Below are 16,759 nucleotides of genomic sequence, written 5' to 3'. Positions count from 1 at the left end.
TACTTTGAAAGCTGTCTGAAAATGACCAGTAAGTGGCTTTAGTTCTGACAGTAATCTCTGGAGTTTTCAGGATGTTGGTTTGATAAGGCAGTCAGTAACTCCTGGGCTGCCAGCACTGCAGCACAGCTGGCTGTCAGGGGATGGGAGGTGCCGGTGTAGCAGGAGCTCACACTGGCCATGCAAATTCCCTGTAAAGAGTCTGACTGGTTAGCATTGTAGTAGCTGACTTTTTATGTTGAATTAGCACTCTGATTGCATGGAGGATCAGGTATTGTCTGTCCCATCACAGCTGACACAAAGCTGGCACAAGCTCCAGATTGCATGTTCTTTGTTGAATTGGGCATGGCTGTTTTTTTGGTGCCCAGATTTCACTAAGCATGGAAACAAGGCCTGACTACCTAAAGTCTGCAGTTCCTCAGAGCATCTCTGGGTGCTGGTAAGACAAGATCTGTGTAGCTCCACACTGGCCAATACCCTGAACAGTAAATTTTGACCTCTTGAAGGTTTGAAAAGTTCCTTTGCTAAGTAAATTATAATGAGACTGTAGCTCAAACCTGGCCACAAATAGGAACAAACTGGATGTTTCTAAAATGCCAGTTGAAGTGTAATGCAGTCTATCTAATTGGAGAGAAAACCAGCATTTTTTCCAGCCATCTACCTATGGTAAGAGTGTGGAAAGCTCATTAGAAGTTTTCTTTCAGGATAATTTAGTTAAAATTGGTGCAGAAGATTCTGACAACTCTTACCATAATTTCAAAATGGTCTAGTGAACCATGAGTGTATCATAATTAGGCTGTACTCTGTGGCACACTTTTGTAAATCTTGAGCAGGAAGCCAAACCAAAGTGAATAATGGAGACATACAGGTACTCAAGTGACCCCTGTTTCTCCTCCCCTTCTGACCAGCCCTTACAGAGCACTTCTGCTTCAGGTCTTCACTTTAATTGGAGCCCAGCACAAAGCACAAACCCTCCCAAGGCTTATAAACCTCTCTTTCAGCTAGAACTACTTGTCCACTCATCTTTTCATGACAGCCAAACTAATTACCATTGCATGTCTTTCCAAAACTTACCTTGTCTGCCAAGACAAAAAAATTGGAAGGCTGTGAAGTGATAATAACTTGGGGACATGTACTGCATTGATGTATTTTAAGCACTATGAAGTAGAGCTCTGCTAGTGATTTGAATTCAAGGTACATAGTTTGATAATTGGGTGAAGCCAGACTGGTCTCTTCAGAGTAATACAATCCCATGCAGGAGTCAGGACTGACTGACTGGCCCAGCACAGCTTTTGTAATGAGGACTGCTGCTCTGTTAGTGTGATTTTACTTCTTAGGAGAAATTATTAGACAAGATGACTAAACTAGCAGCACAAGAAACTGGAAGTCACCACATCTGCTGGGTCCAGCAAGTATAAGACATGTCAGAAGAATACCAGCTCATCATCATGCCATAATCTGCCATCTCCCCAGTACTTATGGAGAGCACAGAGCTGTCATGAAACACCCAGGCAGTTCTTGGCCCTTCTGCTAAGCCCATCGTTAGTGGTCTAATGATATGGGCCTTTGCAAATGATTTTGCACAGGTCAGCCATAGCCACCTCTTCTGCTCAGGACCAACCTGGCTCAGATTTGTATAACAAAAAAATGAGTCTCAGTGGATTGTTATTGGCACCTGTACTATCCAGTCCATTAAATGAACTGGCCTGGCCCAGAGTCTGGCTGCAGCTTGCTGTGTGTTAGCTTGGTTCTACTCCAAAATTTACAGCAAATCAAATGAGGAAAAAAAAATTTGGCTGCTTGCTTTCAATTCTTTAGTAGTCTTTTAAAATCAAGAGGTTTTGCTGCAGCTTTTCCTGTTTGGCTGGAGGGACTCCTCCAGGTTGCCACCAGTATGGTGCAGGCATGTTTTGCTAAAAACTATACACATTACCAAACTCCAAGGAGTTTAAAGATGTAATAGGTGCTGCTGTTGATGGCAGATGGATAAATAAACTATGGCAGGTATATAAAAACCTATGTGGCTATTGCCCACTGTCAACTAGTAAAGCTGCTTTCAGGACATCCAGACTGTCAATATTCTTCAAGGAAGCTTCCAGGGTTGTGTTACGAGCTTGTAACTTGAGCCAAATTTGCAGCATGAATGTAGGACTCCAAAACATTAAATGGCATTTATGTGCTGAACAGCTGAGTTTAAACAGTGTGCTGTTTTTCTATGCAACTTTTGCAGTACCTGTTGGAACACTGTTGTGATATGCAATATCTAATGTGTCCCGTTACTTACAGCAACTTTACCTTAGAGTAATGTCTAAATACTTATTTTTATTTTTACTCTTTGCTTTATGTGTGTGTGTGTGCACTTTTATCTGCGTGGAAGCCTATGGCAGCACAAACCACTGCCTATTTTAAGCAATATTAATAGAAAACAAATTTATATTTTCCAAACACTTTCTGAGTTTTCATGTATTAAAACATATCTACACTGGAAGATGCCATACAGTTTATTCTGATCTGTGAGGAAGTAAGGACTAGCAGTCTCCTAATTTGATGTGAAGAGGCTACTGGAAATTCATGGCCATGGGCAGAAGTAAGGCTGGTGGGCAAAGGAAGTCTTCTGCTGTGTGAAAATACATTCAGTACACTTGTTCTAAGCAGCAAGGACTTCATTAGACTATGAACAATAATTCTATTCCCAAAGATAAGGAGCCTTTTCTTGTGCACCTGAGTCCTAACCTGGCCTCTTGGTGCTAAACAAACAAACAAGACATAAATGATGAACTCCTTCATTCCTTCATTTTAGTGGCCACTCTGCTGGTTCTTCACGGTCTGGAACTAGTGATGTACAGTCTGTGTATTTTCTATTTGGAGTAGAAATAGAAGTTCTGTAACTTTCAAGGGATTTGTGTATGGTCAGGCCAGGCTTTTGAGAAAACAGACCCACTTTCAGCTTTTTTTTTTTTTTTTTTTTTTTTTTTTCCCCCCGAGATCTAGCACTCTCTTGGGATAAGTTCCTTCAGAATATGAAACCAAATATGAAACCACAGTTTTTAAAGTTCTGTTGGGCTCCCTTTTGTGATATAACAGTTTTAGGGAATAGCAGAACAAAGCCTGCTAATATCTCCCTCCAAAGCACAAAATTCAGGCATCCTCATTCCATAGTTCTGTCTTGGCTACATCTACATAATTGCTGCTACAATTTTAATTCAATTAAAAGCTTTTAATTGGTCATCCTCCCAACTGTTTCAGAAATGTCATTCATTTTCAGATATGCTTAGAGATCTGTTGTCCTAACACAATTTTGGTCTGACACGTAAGTCAGTTACACTAATTGTTCATCAGGAATTAACCTCCTATGCATCATCAGATGATTACTATTGTTCAAAACAGAAAAACCTGGTGGCAGGTTCACTCACATGGCTCCTCGGCCATCCTGCCAAAACATTCCCTAGAATGTCCTAGATGGAAATTTTCTCCATATACAGAAATGGCTTATTTTGTTTAAATTGGTGTAATGTTTTTCACAGTATCGTGGTCATGTGTTTAACTAGGAATCTTCTTCAGCATAGAAATGCCAGCACAGACATGAGGAGCTGTGCGATTGATTTTTCAGGAAGGGCAAGTAGAGTCGGTGAGGGGAAAAGAGCAAGCTAGCAGAAAACCTAAAGGCAGGATGATTAAACTCTAAAGTATGCCATTCCCAGAAGTCAGTGTCTCTTTGTATTCATTAGCCAGGTGGAGAGTGTGATGATAGCAGGGAGAAAACCTGAAGCCATCTAAAATGAAGAGAGACAGGGTAGACAAAATAGTAATGCTACAGGAGCAGTATAACTACTACTTTAAGTAATGTCTGCACCTGGACCCATAACCCAGTGGCTATAGCTACACTAAAACCTGCTAGTCACCTTTGCTGTGAAGTCTAGTGAATGCAATTACAATTTTTCTCTTGCAGCTTGTCTCTAAGAGGACTGGGCAGTGAGATAAGGAACTGAAAGTAAAAACCTACCTAAAGACAAAAAGGTTTTCTTTAGCTGGGAGCACAAAGCTATGGTTCTGACCTCAGTTTTGTTGCTGATTGAGTGGTGTGCACTCGGACACCTTTCCATGCCTCATTTAAAGCCACTTTGCTGTACATGCACACAGGGTGCAGTCACTGAGTGCTTCAGAGGATCCTTTCACCTCGGCAGTCCCTCTTCCATTCCAGCGCCCCGGCAGAAGCGGGCAGAGCGCCGCGCTCCTGGCAGGGGTGACTCGCGTGGGGACCAGGCTGAGGCAGACGATGCCGTTCCGTGTGGCTGTGCCTAAAAGGCTTTTCTTTTTTTTTTTTTTTTTTTTTTCATTGCTGCCATCTGCCTGTTTAAATCTGGCGACAGCCCTTCCAAGCTCGCCGGGAGCCCGGCAGTACCGCACCACGGGTCAGCCCGGCTGAGCGGCGGAAGGGAGGCGGGGAGGGCCGCGGCGGCCCGGCGTGGTGACAAAGCGCGGAGCCGCTGGGCGGTCGGAACCGGAGCCGGCGGTGAAGCGGAGGCTGCGACCCAGCCGGGTGCCGCGTGCTGCTGCCGGCAGCCTCGCCCGCTGTGAGTGTCCCCAGGACCGGGTCCCCGCTCTCTCGGACCGCGTAACCCATTCAGGGTTAGATGGACTTTTTTGGAAGGGGTAGGGGGGGGCAGGAGAGGGCTGCTTTTAAGCGCACGGCAGGGCCACCCTCCGAGCCGCCTGGGGATCGTTGCGGGGCGCGGGCGGGAGCCAATGGGGGCCGGTGCGGCCGGGTGACAGGCGGGGCGGCAGCTGCCCCCGCCGGGCGGCCGGGGCGGGGAGCCGGCGCAGCGCGCCGCGCCCCTCGGCAGCATCATACGCGGCTGCGGGGCTGGCACACGCCTCCAACCTCCTCTCTCCGCCGGCAGCCACTCGAACACGCCTCGCCGCGGCGAGGGAGGCCGGCAAGCGGAGCGAAGCGGTGGGCGCCGCGGCAGACAAAGCAAAGATGGCAGGGATCCTCGCCTGGTTCTGGAACGAGCGGTTCTGGCTGCCACACAACGTCACCTGGGCGGACCTGCAGAGCACGGAAGAAGCCGCCTTCCCGCAGGCTGAGGACCTCTACCTCGCCTTCCCCCTGGCCTTCTGCATCTTCATGATCCGACTTCTCTTCGAAAGGTAACGCCGAGCCGTCCGCGCCTCCCAGGGCTCGGCGGGGCTGGGCGGGCCGCGTAGCTGGCGGCGGCCGCGGCCGCTTGCTGAGGAGCAGCCGAGGGACCTTGGCTGCGAGGCATCTTCCTTGTCGCCTTGTCCGGCCTTTACGTTTTCTCTGCCCTCCCGTTCGGTCACGTAGTGGGCTCCATGCAGGAAGGTGGAGGGGTTCGGTAGGCAGCTGCCGCTCCACTCCCCCTGCCCGCAGCACAGCGCGGCCCGGTGTGGGCGCTAGGAGGCGAGGTCTGCCCGGGAATGGGCGCAGCTCTCCCTCCACCTGCGGCGGCTGCGGCTCCCCGGACCGGCGCTGGTGCCGAGGTCAGAACGCTCCTCGGGCACCTGTGCGAGTGAGACCTCCCAGCCCGTGGGGTACTGGCCGAACCCTCAGGGAAGCCCCGCAGGCAGCGGGAGCCTGGCCGGTAGGAACGGGCTAGGGGGGAAAACTGTCCCGTTAGGAGAGCTTGCCCCGCCGCAGGTCCGCTGTCGAGAGAGTGAACTGCGGCCAAAGCCGCGTTGCTGCGCTCCCTCTGCGCGGCTGCGGGGCGCGTTACAGCGCGGGGCAGGACTCGGCCCGGCTGCCAGCTCCAGGCGCTGCGCGGCTGAGGAGGCGGCGGCCGTGGCACCTGGGCGGCAGGTGGGGAGGGGACGTGCGGTGGTGGGTGCCGGTGTGAGGGCGAGGAGCTGCGGTGTGGCTGAGCAGAGTTCTGCCTGGCCCGGGTGTGCGGCAGCGGTGTGAGCAGTCCGTGCCGTACATCGGAATTGCTCCGGGTTCTGTCAGGGTGTCAGATCTCAGTGAAGAAGGGCTCTGGACGCTGTTCATGACTGAACCGAAGTCGCCGTTCTTCGAGGTTGATGGATTAAAAAGACACTTTTCGCAAGCTTATAAATTCGTATATACATACTTAAATGTTAGTCGTCAAACTAGCGATTGGTCAGCAATGATTATTTATTCTCTGTGTTTTCTTACATGTATTTATCAGAGACCGCCTGTCACGGGAAGGCAGCTGAAGCAAAGTGTGTTGCTCGCTTGTGCAGCTTCTGTGCAGCATGGCAAAGGTGGTGTTCCCTCCATCTACAGACAGCAAGAGAGTGATTCGCTATGCCAACACCTATGTATTTTCATTGCTGTCTTTTTAAATAATGCCATTAGGGTAGTCAAAGAAGAGAAAAGACCAATAATTATCATGTGCTGGATAAAGGCCATATAGAGGCTTTAAAAACTATAGAATATCACATCTGCAAGGTAGCACTGTGCATCTCATAAACAATCCCTATCTCTTATTATAATATGGCATAGGGGGTGTTGGTTTTTGAAAAACTTGTCTATTGTCATGACTTAACTGAGAAGTCCCTCTTTGTTTTGAGAAATAAACTATGGCGGGCAGTTGTGAACTTCAGTGTTGCTTTACAGATTAACTGAAAAAGCAACACTTGTGGTCTGCCCAAAATTCTGAGGTTATCAAAAGTTTACTGTCCTTAATTAAATACTGCAGTATTTTCCTCCATTCAATTTAAGTAATGTTTTGCAGGACATTTTATTTTTAAGTGTTAGTTATGCAGGTGAGAAAATCAATGTGTTTTATAATTCCCTTATATTCACTAGGCTTATTTTGAAAGTTAAATCTGGTAATACATTCTGCTAGCCTGATAGTAGGTCAGAGCCCCCAGAGATGTTTTATTGACAATTACTAAGTACGTGGGTTTTTTCCTTTTTAATTTTGAATCAATCATAAAACTCCACTGTGAGGATAGGATCGAGTCATTTTGTGTGGGGTTAATCTACATAACATGGAACAGTTGCGATTTTTTCTATGTGAAGGATTTTATTAAAGCAGGCTGAGCAAAGTGACTGGACCTGCTTTCACTGATCAAAGCTGGAGGGTTGTCTTTGGCCTGAACGGGGTAAAAATCACTCATTATTGCTCATTAGTAACACAGTTTGTCAGAACTCAGTGCTTTGCCTCATGTGCATCATTAATTATATATAATTATTTTATATAATTATTAATTATTATATAATTATTTCAATTGATAAAGCTATAGAAGATCTGAAAGAAAAAAAAATTTGTTTAATTGATGATTTTTCATTCTTCAGTGGTTTAAACCAGCTACATTTTTGCCTTTCAAAACTCAAGTTGTGGATGATTGATACTGTACGTGCTTCCTCCTGGAACAAGCTCTTGCAGATGTGTAAGAGTTCCCTGGTTTTGCAATCGTGGCAGCTAGAGAAAAAAATAAATAAAGGAGTTGTAATATATCGTGGTTTTTTGGTTTTTTTTTTTTTTAAAGCCAGATGTACTTTCGATTCATGGTTGTACTGCAGTATTTGTAACATCAGTATATTGTATGTTTTGTAAGATACCTAATGAAGGTGCTCTTGGAATTCTTTATACTGGTATGTAAGCAGCCACAAGGTGCTGAGAATCTGATTTTTAATTTTATATCCATTATTTTCAGACTCCTTCACAGCAGCTGGCTTCTAGGCTGCTGAAGCAGTATGGTTTTACTTCCATTGCCATGAAGGGTAACTAGCTTCATGGATTTTTCACAGTAGTAAAAAATATGGTACAGGGTGAGCTGTGGTTTGGACTTCACGTGTCATAGCTTACAAAGTTCTTGATATGACTGGGGATAAAACTTGTCATGCTAAGGGTTAAAGGTTGACTTAATTTATATATATTTATATTCCATACACATACATGTTTCTGTGTACATATTTGGGTGTGCAACTGAAATTACAGAACTTGAAATTTGTTCTATTCATAATCACCTATCACTTCTGATTTTTTCTTTCTTTTGTTCATTTTCTTGTCCTGCCATCCCTGACCAGCACTCATGAATGAAAGGAAAAAATAGATTAGAACATTAAGTGTATACTTAATTGCTTCAGCAATTTTATCTGATGATGATGATGAGTGTTCTCGAAATAGTCTTTGTTCTGAGCTATAATCTTATAACTGTGAGATTTGGTGGATCTGTTGAGGCCACTGTATTTATGGATGAGGTGCTAAAATGATATAACAGCCTTTTCTCTTTTCCCTTCTTTCCCATTTATCTCTTTCTTTAAACACAAACTACCTGTTAGAACTACATACAAAGGCTGTATTACCTAGTAATTTGGAAGATGGCAGATTCAGCAATGCAGTGGTAATGTGGGGCATACTTTTTCATAGTTCACATCCATTTATTGTGGTTTACTATTTTTTAGGCATGTAAGCAATTAAGGATTCCATCGTTACTATACAATGGCTTCAGCTATAAGAAGATAACATAAGTGCTCAATAATACCATTCTTCATTTCCCCAGATCCTTTCCAGTTCTAGTATGGACAAGACAGGTAAAAGCTGGTCTAGTTGAGGCTGGTCTAACTAATTACAGTTTTGATTAGCATAAAAGGATAAGTGAAAATCTGTTATTCTGAGCAAATACAATTTTGCATCTTTTATTTAGGGGATAAGAGCTCTTCTCCTCTCTGCTAGACCTCACTGCTCAGCAGCTGCCACCTTTCTTATCCTCTCAGGCATGTCCTCTGTGAGGGGCATGTGGTTATATGAAAATGTTTGCTCAGCTATCTATATGGTTGTTGGATGCAAAACAAGAGGGTAACACACGCCTGCTTTAGATAATCTTCTCAAGGAACAAGTTGGCTGAATCCTTAGAAAAAAGTGCTAACTAAAGAGATTTCTGATGTGGCCCAGCAATCTTGTGAGTCTAGTAGTTTTATATTAGTGCTTTCTTTACTCTTGGCTCATCTAATCAAGTTTCTCATGTCTCATCTTTGCATTGTAGGTATAACTTTATTTCCCTCACCTTGTACGCAGCAGTTTGTGCTCAGATGTAATGAGATAGCTCCATAAGTCAGAAAACTAGCCTTATAATGCCTTTATTGTTCCCTGGCCTTGACATGAGGGCAGTTCTTAGAGGTGAAGCTGATATTCCTCAGCTGATGAAATAGCTCATACGGTCAGGGATAGCATGATGACATATACATATATCCATAATATATATATATATATGAACAGCCCACCATGTGCATTGATTTAAACAAAGCCAGCCTCATAATTTTACTGTCAGTCAGATCAAGATACTCTAGACACTGAGCATATGGAAATTCACAGCTTTTGTATGACATTTTGCTTTTATAATGATAATTCAGCCTCAAAGGTAACCTCAGTTGTCTGTCATCTAGTGTGACACAGTAGAATTCCTAGTGGATCAAAGTGACAAAATATAGTGATTATGTGTGTGCACATATGTGTGTGTATATATATATATGTATTTTTTTTTAAAAAAGAAGATTCTATATACTTTGCTAGCTGTAAAAATTCATTCAGAGAATACGTTACAGTCTTGCAAGTGTTTCTAGTATGCAGTGTATATATATATATATATGGCCTTATTTTCGTAATCCCTAAGACAGCCACTGTTGGTGTTTTTTTACAACAAGGAGAATAGACAGGAAACAGAATTGTGCAAACTTGTTGCAATTCCAGGAGCCCGAAACCTCATCTGGGGAGGCTGGGTGGGGCAATGGTCGTTTCTTCTATCAAAACCGGTTTGAAGGCTGTGAAATTTGTAGATTCTTTGCTTAGTTTCCTGTGTGTTGTGTGAAATCTGATCGCTCAGATATAATTAAGTTGTGTGTAAGTGGATATACACAATTTCTGACAATGAATGTGTCTTTTATTTTTTTTAATAATTTCTTTTTTTATTTTTAATAACCTGTAAAGCCTTTTTTTCTTGATTACTATCTAATAAATGCTTAATTCAGTTGAAATGTAACAGGCCATTAAAATTGGTAGCTTCCTATGAAAAGACATGGGCGATACAAAGAAAAGAACTAAAAAACCTATTTCCTTCAAACTTTAAACCAATTTGATTTTGGCATAGTCTAATAGTAGTGTAATAGTTAATAGAACATTAACAATGAAGAGCTTTAAAATAAGTTCATGTTGTTGATTGTACTATCAATTTCTCTGTGTTACTTTTCATTAGTCATTTATTTCCTGTCATTTGTATTTTCCTCTATGTAACCAGTTTTTGTTTCCAAGGGTTGCAGCGTTTGAGCTTCAGCCACTAACACCCAAGTAGATAACTCACAACAAAATGAGTTTTTACCTGGAGAGCCTTTGGCTGTCTTGGCACAGGTGGAGCTCTGTCTTACCAGCTGTGACCAGTGCGACAGACACTCACACACCTTCATTGTGTCTGTGCTACACATCACTGTTGCCTACTGTAGTTGTGTGTTCACATGTAAGCTGAGAGTGTTCCTTTAAAAGAAGGCAGAGTGGACAAAATGCATAGTATTTAAATGTCCTTTGTAAAGGACTCTTTATAGATGTACATAACTGCCAATCTAAAAATTGGGATTTAAATAGGAAATGTGTGTTGAGCTCCATTAAAACTGATGTCTGAAATATCCACGTGAGTGAAGTATGATGGCCAAACCACAGCTCAGTGGAGGGACAGGTCACTGTTGAGGACTGGGGGCCTATTACTGGGGCAGAGCTGTTGTTAGTGAGGTTTTCTCTGAGTGCAGGTTCCACTTACTGTTAGAAACCCATTCGGTTCCTCTCTAGATTCCTGTAACTGTGCAGTTGGATCCAAATTGCCTGTGGCTCTTTCGGTTGCTCCCATTTCTGCCTCTGCTTCTGATTAACAGGCATTTGCTAAGAATTTGTGCTCAGAAAAATAACTTCTGGTATGCTGCCTCTTTGAACTCCTTGTATAGATGGGATTCTTACTGGTCTGTACAGAGTATTTAGTAACTTAACATGTTGGGAAATCTGTTCCCTTAACTCCATCTCTGTTACCTGTCAACAGAGTACAGAGGGAGGGGATGCCTGAGCTGAGCAGTGCTTACTTGACCATATTTGTTTTGTTTTTCCCAGCAGTTGTTAAATATCCCATGCCTACAGTAGTTTGAAAGTTAATTAGCATTTGAGGTTTCTGTGCCCGTCTCAGGGTGGTTTTGGAGTTCTGATAAGAAAGTTAAAATTACAACAGAAAAGTATGTAGCTTTCATAAGTGATGTAACCTTATATAATATTCAGGAGTATGCCAAAGTCTGTCCTTGGCACTGTATGGACAGTCAGATGCTTGTGATGTGTATCAACAGTTCCCTGGAAGTATTTATCTAACACCTTGATTGCTTTGTCGTTTCCCACAGCAGTGACTTCCTTCACTCATTGGGCACTCACAGATGTTGGGAACGTAGCAGAGATAGGCATCCAAGTCAAGGGAAATGCAGGGACACGTGTGGGTCTCTGATAATTTGGAAGGAGAGGATTCACTAATGTCTTGCTTTAATGGAAGCAAAGTTTCTGACAAACAGATGGGCTGAGATCTGTCCTCTGTGAGGAAGTCTCTCTCTGTACCAAGGATGGTACCTTTCTGGTTATTCTGAAGTAGTCAAATTGTGGCAGAAGTGGGAGAGCTGGAGTATTTAGAATAGCCAGTTGTCATCTTAGAGATGGCTTTTGTAATGCCAGTGGAGCTGTAACACGAAGCTGTAAATTCTATACCAAAAAGCAGAGACTATAAGGGTTTGTTTTTTTTTTTTCCTCATGGAGTTAGTGCCTCTCATAATTGCAGATTTTACCATTGGTGAACTTTCAGATTGCTGAGCAATTGTGAAGCCTCATGTAACTGTTACTGATGTAGCATAATCAAATTTTAACTCAAGGTAATTGTCTGTACAATTACCTATGAGCTGTAAAGAAGCATAGCATCCTATTAGCTGTGTTGTGCACATTATAATATGTAAGATACATCATTTATTTGTATATCTGCTAGTAATCCAAGTTATCTTTTGCATGGAGACAAACAGAATGCTAAGGTTTTCCAGACCACCTTGTATGAATAAAATGTCTTTCAGGTTCACTACCCTAAAACTCATTTTAGTATTATAAATGATGTGCTTTCAAGTTTAGTGTGAAATGATGAAAAGCTGTCTTTGTGCTCACACTAGGTCACCCTAAGATGTTTAAAGTGATGTATCTAAATCACTTGTATTTTTTCTCACTGTGAATGCAGTAAAAGCTTCCTTTTAATAGTATCTTCTCTGTCTTGGTTTCTGTGGTAGGGGTGGGTAGTAATAATCTATAGTACTATATTAAAAAGATAAATCTAGCTCACATAGATAAACTGGTGAAAAAAAATAAGGTTACAGCCCAGATAGTGTTCATTGGCCTAAAATTTTCAGTTCCTGAGGCTCTATAGGTATTTGTCCATGTATATGTCTATCCTTTGTAACAAGCTAGTTGCTCTAATTTTAACTCTAAGGGGTGGAGGAAAAAGTGGCTTCTTTATTTACTCCATGGGATGTCATATCTAGTAGCTATAGTATCTAGTAGATGATACCTAGTAGTTGCCTCTTCTCCATCTTTTGAGATAAACAGTGTTGAGTTCTGCAAGCAGGAGAAAAAGGCTTGATAGAAATGGTACTGAAATCCTCACTTTGTGGGATCTCTTCACTCCCTTTTTGCTGTCGTTGCTGACTGAATTCCATTTTAAAAGATCTTGTGTAGATATCTGAACTTTCACTGGGAGTGTCATTACTGCTTCCCTGCGACCCTCGTACTGTCTGAGAAGAGGGCAGAAGCAGAGGCCACTCTCAGCTACTGCCTTGCTGCAATGTTTGGTATCCCATAGGCACACAGAACTTTAAACTATGAAATCTGCTTTTGGAGCAGTGCTGTCTGCCTGGGCAAATGGTGCCAAGCAGCAAAACTGTCTGAGCTTCTGTGCTGTGGCAGAGAATTGCTTATCTGGAGACAAGAGTGGGCTGTACAATGCAGAATAAAGGGACCCTGATTAACCAAAAGCAGTTACTGATCAAACAAGTGAGTAATGTGGAACAGAGATAAAAATGTCACATTGTCATATCCCTTGCTTTTGCTTGTGTCTGTTGTGATTGTGGGATGTATCTGTTCATGAGAGAAACGTGGTGGTCAGCATCATTGGAGGCAAATTGCCTGGTGTGCTGTTGTGAAGGGGACAGTCCAAACAAGAATCTGATGCTTAAAGAAGTACAGAAATTAGGCTTGATACGGTAACTTTTGAAACTTTGTAGGTGGGCAACATAAACATGGAAAGCCAGTAACCTGCAGACATTGCAGCATGACAAAGCAGACCAAATTAAATCTATGTGAAATGAAAGTGAGCTTAGAAATGTTGTGTCAGTGGGTGAGCTAGCTCCTCTGATGTGCTTCTCAACCAGGAGGAGACTTGCTCAGCTGGGGAGCTGAAGGGCTCCAGGCTTTCACCATCTGACTGCTAGGGCTGTAGCTTTCCTGGTCACTGCTGTAGCGGGTGAGAGCAGTGAATCACCAAGACCAGAATCTCCTTTGCAACTGGTGAGATCAGTTGCTTCTGTTAAAAAGAAAATTTTAGGTGATGAGTGGATCATGAGTGGGAATGTGCCTGTGGACAAGCTGTTCTGGAGTTGTCATTTAATTTTCTTAAACTCTGTTGTTTACTACTTTTCGCTGTATAAAGCATGTTGCTGGACGAGATGTTCGGGTTGAGTAGGGTATATTTATTCCTCTTGCAGGTTATCAAGTTGCAAAGAAGCTGCTGAGAAAAAGAAATGCAAGTGCTTAGACCTCAAGCAAGAGCGTGTTTTGTATATATCGAAGCAATAATTGGGTGGTAATTGGGTGGTTGATACTTATCTGTCAACTTTTCCCACACACCTAGTGTGAGAGAACAGAGAGAGCTGATATGATAAGAGAGTAGCTTGAAAATATGAACAGTTCCAAAGCCAAATGTTTTCCAGGATTACAACACTCATTGTACTAAATTAACTTTGCTGTGATTGCTTTGACATGATTATGACAAATTGACCTGCAAATGGCATCCTGGGAGCACTGGTGGACAACAAGTTGAACATGAGCCAGAAATGCACCAGCAGCATTAGGGAAAGCATCACCAGCAGGATGAAGGAAGGGATTATTCCTCTGTACTCAGCACTGGTGAGGCCATGTTTGGAATGATGAGTCCAGTTTTGGTCTCCCCTATACTAGACATGAACATATTGGAGTGAGTGCAATGAAGGGCTGCTAAATAGATTAAAGATTTGGAGCATCTGACATATGAGGAGAGGCTGAGACAGCTGGATGATTCATCTGAGAGGCTGGGATGATTCAGTCTGGAGAAAAGAAGGCTCAGGGGGATTCTATTGGTGTGTACTCTCTCCTGATAGGGGGAGTAAATAAGGCAGAGCCAGACTCTTCTTAGTAGTGTCCAGTGAAAGGACAAGAGGCAACAAGCAACTGATACACAAGAAATTCTGTTTAAACAAGAGAACAAACCTTTTCCTGGGATGGTGAAACACAGGGACAGGTTGCCCAGAGAGACAGTGGAGTCTCCATCTGTGGAGATACTTAAAAACCAGCTGGACACAGTCCTGCTCTAGTTTACTTTGCTGTGAATAGGGGGCTGGACCTGGTGATCTCCAGAGGTCTCTTCTAGCCTCAGTAATTCTGTGAAATCATAAACCTCAGAGCATGCTTTCACAGTGCAGGGCTCCAGAGGAGCTCCTGGGATCCTATCTCTCTATGAATTGTCTAAACTGTTTTGGAAACCTGAGTAGGTGAGGATTAGGTTGAAGTTCATTGTAAGCCTGAAGAAGAAAATTAGAGCATAGCACTAACACTTGATTGAATGGACATCAGGAGTTTCCATTTGCAGTAGAGCACATCCTTTGATTTTACTGTAGTCTGGCATATGAGCAGATGGGTTGTAAATCAAGAAATAGATGTGGCCATCCTCTAACTAAGACAGGCATTACCTTCTTGGGTACCCAAACTGAAGTCTGAATTGCTGTGGTATGAACACTTTCTGTTCCCTTCTAGGATCAATACTTCGAGTCTCCTACACCATTAAACTTGATTACAACAAGACGTGTTGAGGATAATTTTAGTTTTGTTCCCCTTGGTTCTCCTTCACACTGCAATATTTTCAAGATAATTTTTTTTTGAAAAACAATTCACAGAAAGAGGTGCTTAGAAGACAGGGAATGGTCATCACATGCCTTACTGGGAAAGCTTTAATTCTGTTTGTGTTCAAAATAACAAGAGTAAATCAGCCTTAGAATAAAAATTAAAGAAGTCGGTCTTCAGTTACACATTCGCTAACTGTTTGTATAGATAATATATGTATAGTTGGCACAGTAATTTATACACTTCAGTGGCATTGTATCACTCTGAAGTAATAATTTTTTTCTATTTTTAAACAAATCATTGAATTAAAAATATCTTTTAAGAGCAGCTATAAAATACTGAATGGTCTAGAAAAATTAAATGTCAGTTTAAGATTAAATGTCAGTTGTTGCAGTGATAACGAAACAGTTCGATATTTGAGAGAAAAAATAAACCCTGTTTCCAAATTAGAGGAACTATTGTGTGTGCTGACCTGCAATTGTTGGTTTCTAGAGCATTTTCAGGAAATGTGAAAAATATTTGGGTTTCTTCCAGTTTGGAATTAAATGGAAATTTTGAAATGTCAAAGTTTCATCAGGAAGAGATGTCTGTCTGTTAGCACTGCTAAATACCTCTGGTTGTAAGACATTGATGTAGAGATAAAAATGAGATCTCTATAGCATTGCCAGTCTCTGAAAGCAGGTATTTTTGACCAGCTCTCTATTTAGGCCTTATTTAGTTTGTACCTGTATGCATGGTGCACAGAAAGTTTTGTTGTGATTTTGTTTTATTTAATAAAGAAAAAAAAAAGATTTTTGAACATATTCGTTTTCTTAAAAATAGGCTGCTAGATGGTTTGCTAGAATCATGGCAAGAGCTCAAACCTCTATCCTGGCATTTACTTGCTGCTGTCAAGATGAAAAGTGCACTGGCAGAAACAGAAGAACACTGCTTCATCTTGCTTACTTTTCCACTGACAGCTGACTTCTTGGTTTGAAGAGAAAGTTATCACTTTGTGTCCATCACCACAGCATTACTTGTGTTTTGCCTGTTTCCTGATTAGAGTAATTCAAATGTAACACTGGAGTGGTTTCGAGCTTTAAATACTAACAACAGATTTCTTACTCAAGTAAGGTTCCTTAAAGAATAGAAAACTGCAAAGTTATCTTGAAGCTTCTATGTCTACACTTGCAGTGTAGTTTAAGTGCATTGCAATTAAATTGTTTGCCTTCTTCTCGAGCTTGGTTTTAGTGGTTGTACGGGTTTGTTTGTTGGTGGGTTTTTGATTGTTTTGTTGTTTTTTTTTTTTTTTGTGGATTCTTTTGCTTGGTTGTATTCTATTACCATGCTTTTGTTTTTAACTGAAAATATGACAACCATCATATATTTGAAGCACTAGGGCTGTATAAATATACAACTAGAATTCGAGAGTCTGATTGTTTTACGGCTGTTATGGAAGCTGCCTATTAATGACTAAAAAATAATTAATTATTTTGGGGGCAAAGCATATGATTCCTGACACTTTGTCTCTTGCATCTCATCTCACAGCTGTGCCCCCATCACAAAATAAATTTCCCTTACTTGTCTCATATGTAAATTAAAATGACGTGAAAAATATTTCTTGCTATGCAGCTTTCTGATCTTTGTCTGTTCTT

At 42.2% G+C, this 16,759-nt stretch overlaps 1 protein-coding gene across 2 annotated transcripts in view; it reads left to right on the top strand.

The window, feature by feature from the left end:
- The first annotated feature begins 4,485 nt into the window (after positions 1-4,485).
- The window catches only part of CERS6 (ceramide synthase 6), a 108,496-nt gene continuing 96,222 nt past the window's right edge, over positions 4,486-16,759 (top strand). The window contains exons 1-2 of one of the 2 annotated variants that reach the window (XM_071747448.1): positions 4,486-4,571; positions 4,899-5,148. In XM_071747448.1, the coding sequence (XP_071603549.1) occupies positions 4,979-5,148 (170 nt within the window). In that variant the 5' untranslated portion in view covers positions 4,486-4,571; positions 4,899-4,978. Of the gene's footprint in view, positions 4,572-4,790; positions 5,149-16,759 lie in introns of those variants that run through there. The other variant, XM_071747447.1, reaches the window with a different exon arrangement.

This window comes from Heliangelus exortis, chromosome 6 (genome assembly GCF_036169615.1).
Source record: "Heliangelus exortis chromosome 6, bHelExo1.hap1, whole genome shotgun sequence".
In the NCBI taxonomy this organism is placed as follows: Eukaryota; Metazoa; Chordata; class Aves; order Apodiformes; family Trochilidae; genus Heliangelus; species Heliangelus exortis.
Note: the sequence above shows the minus strand (reverse complement) of the source record. Positions and strands in the feature narration are given on the sequence as shown.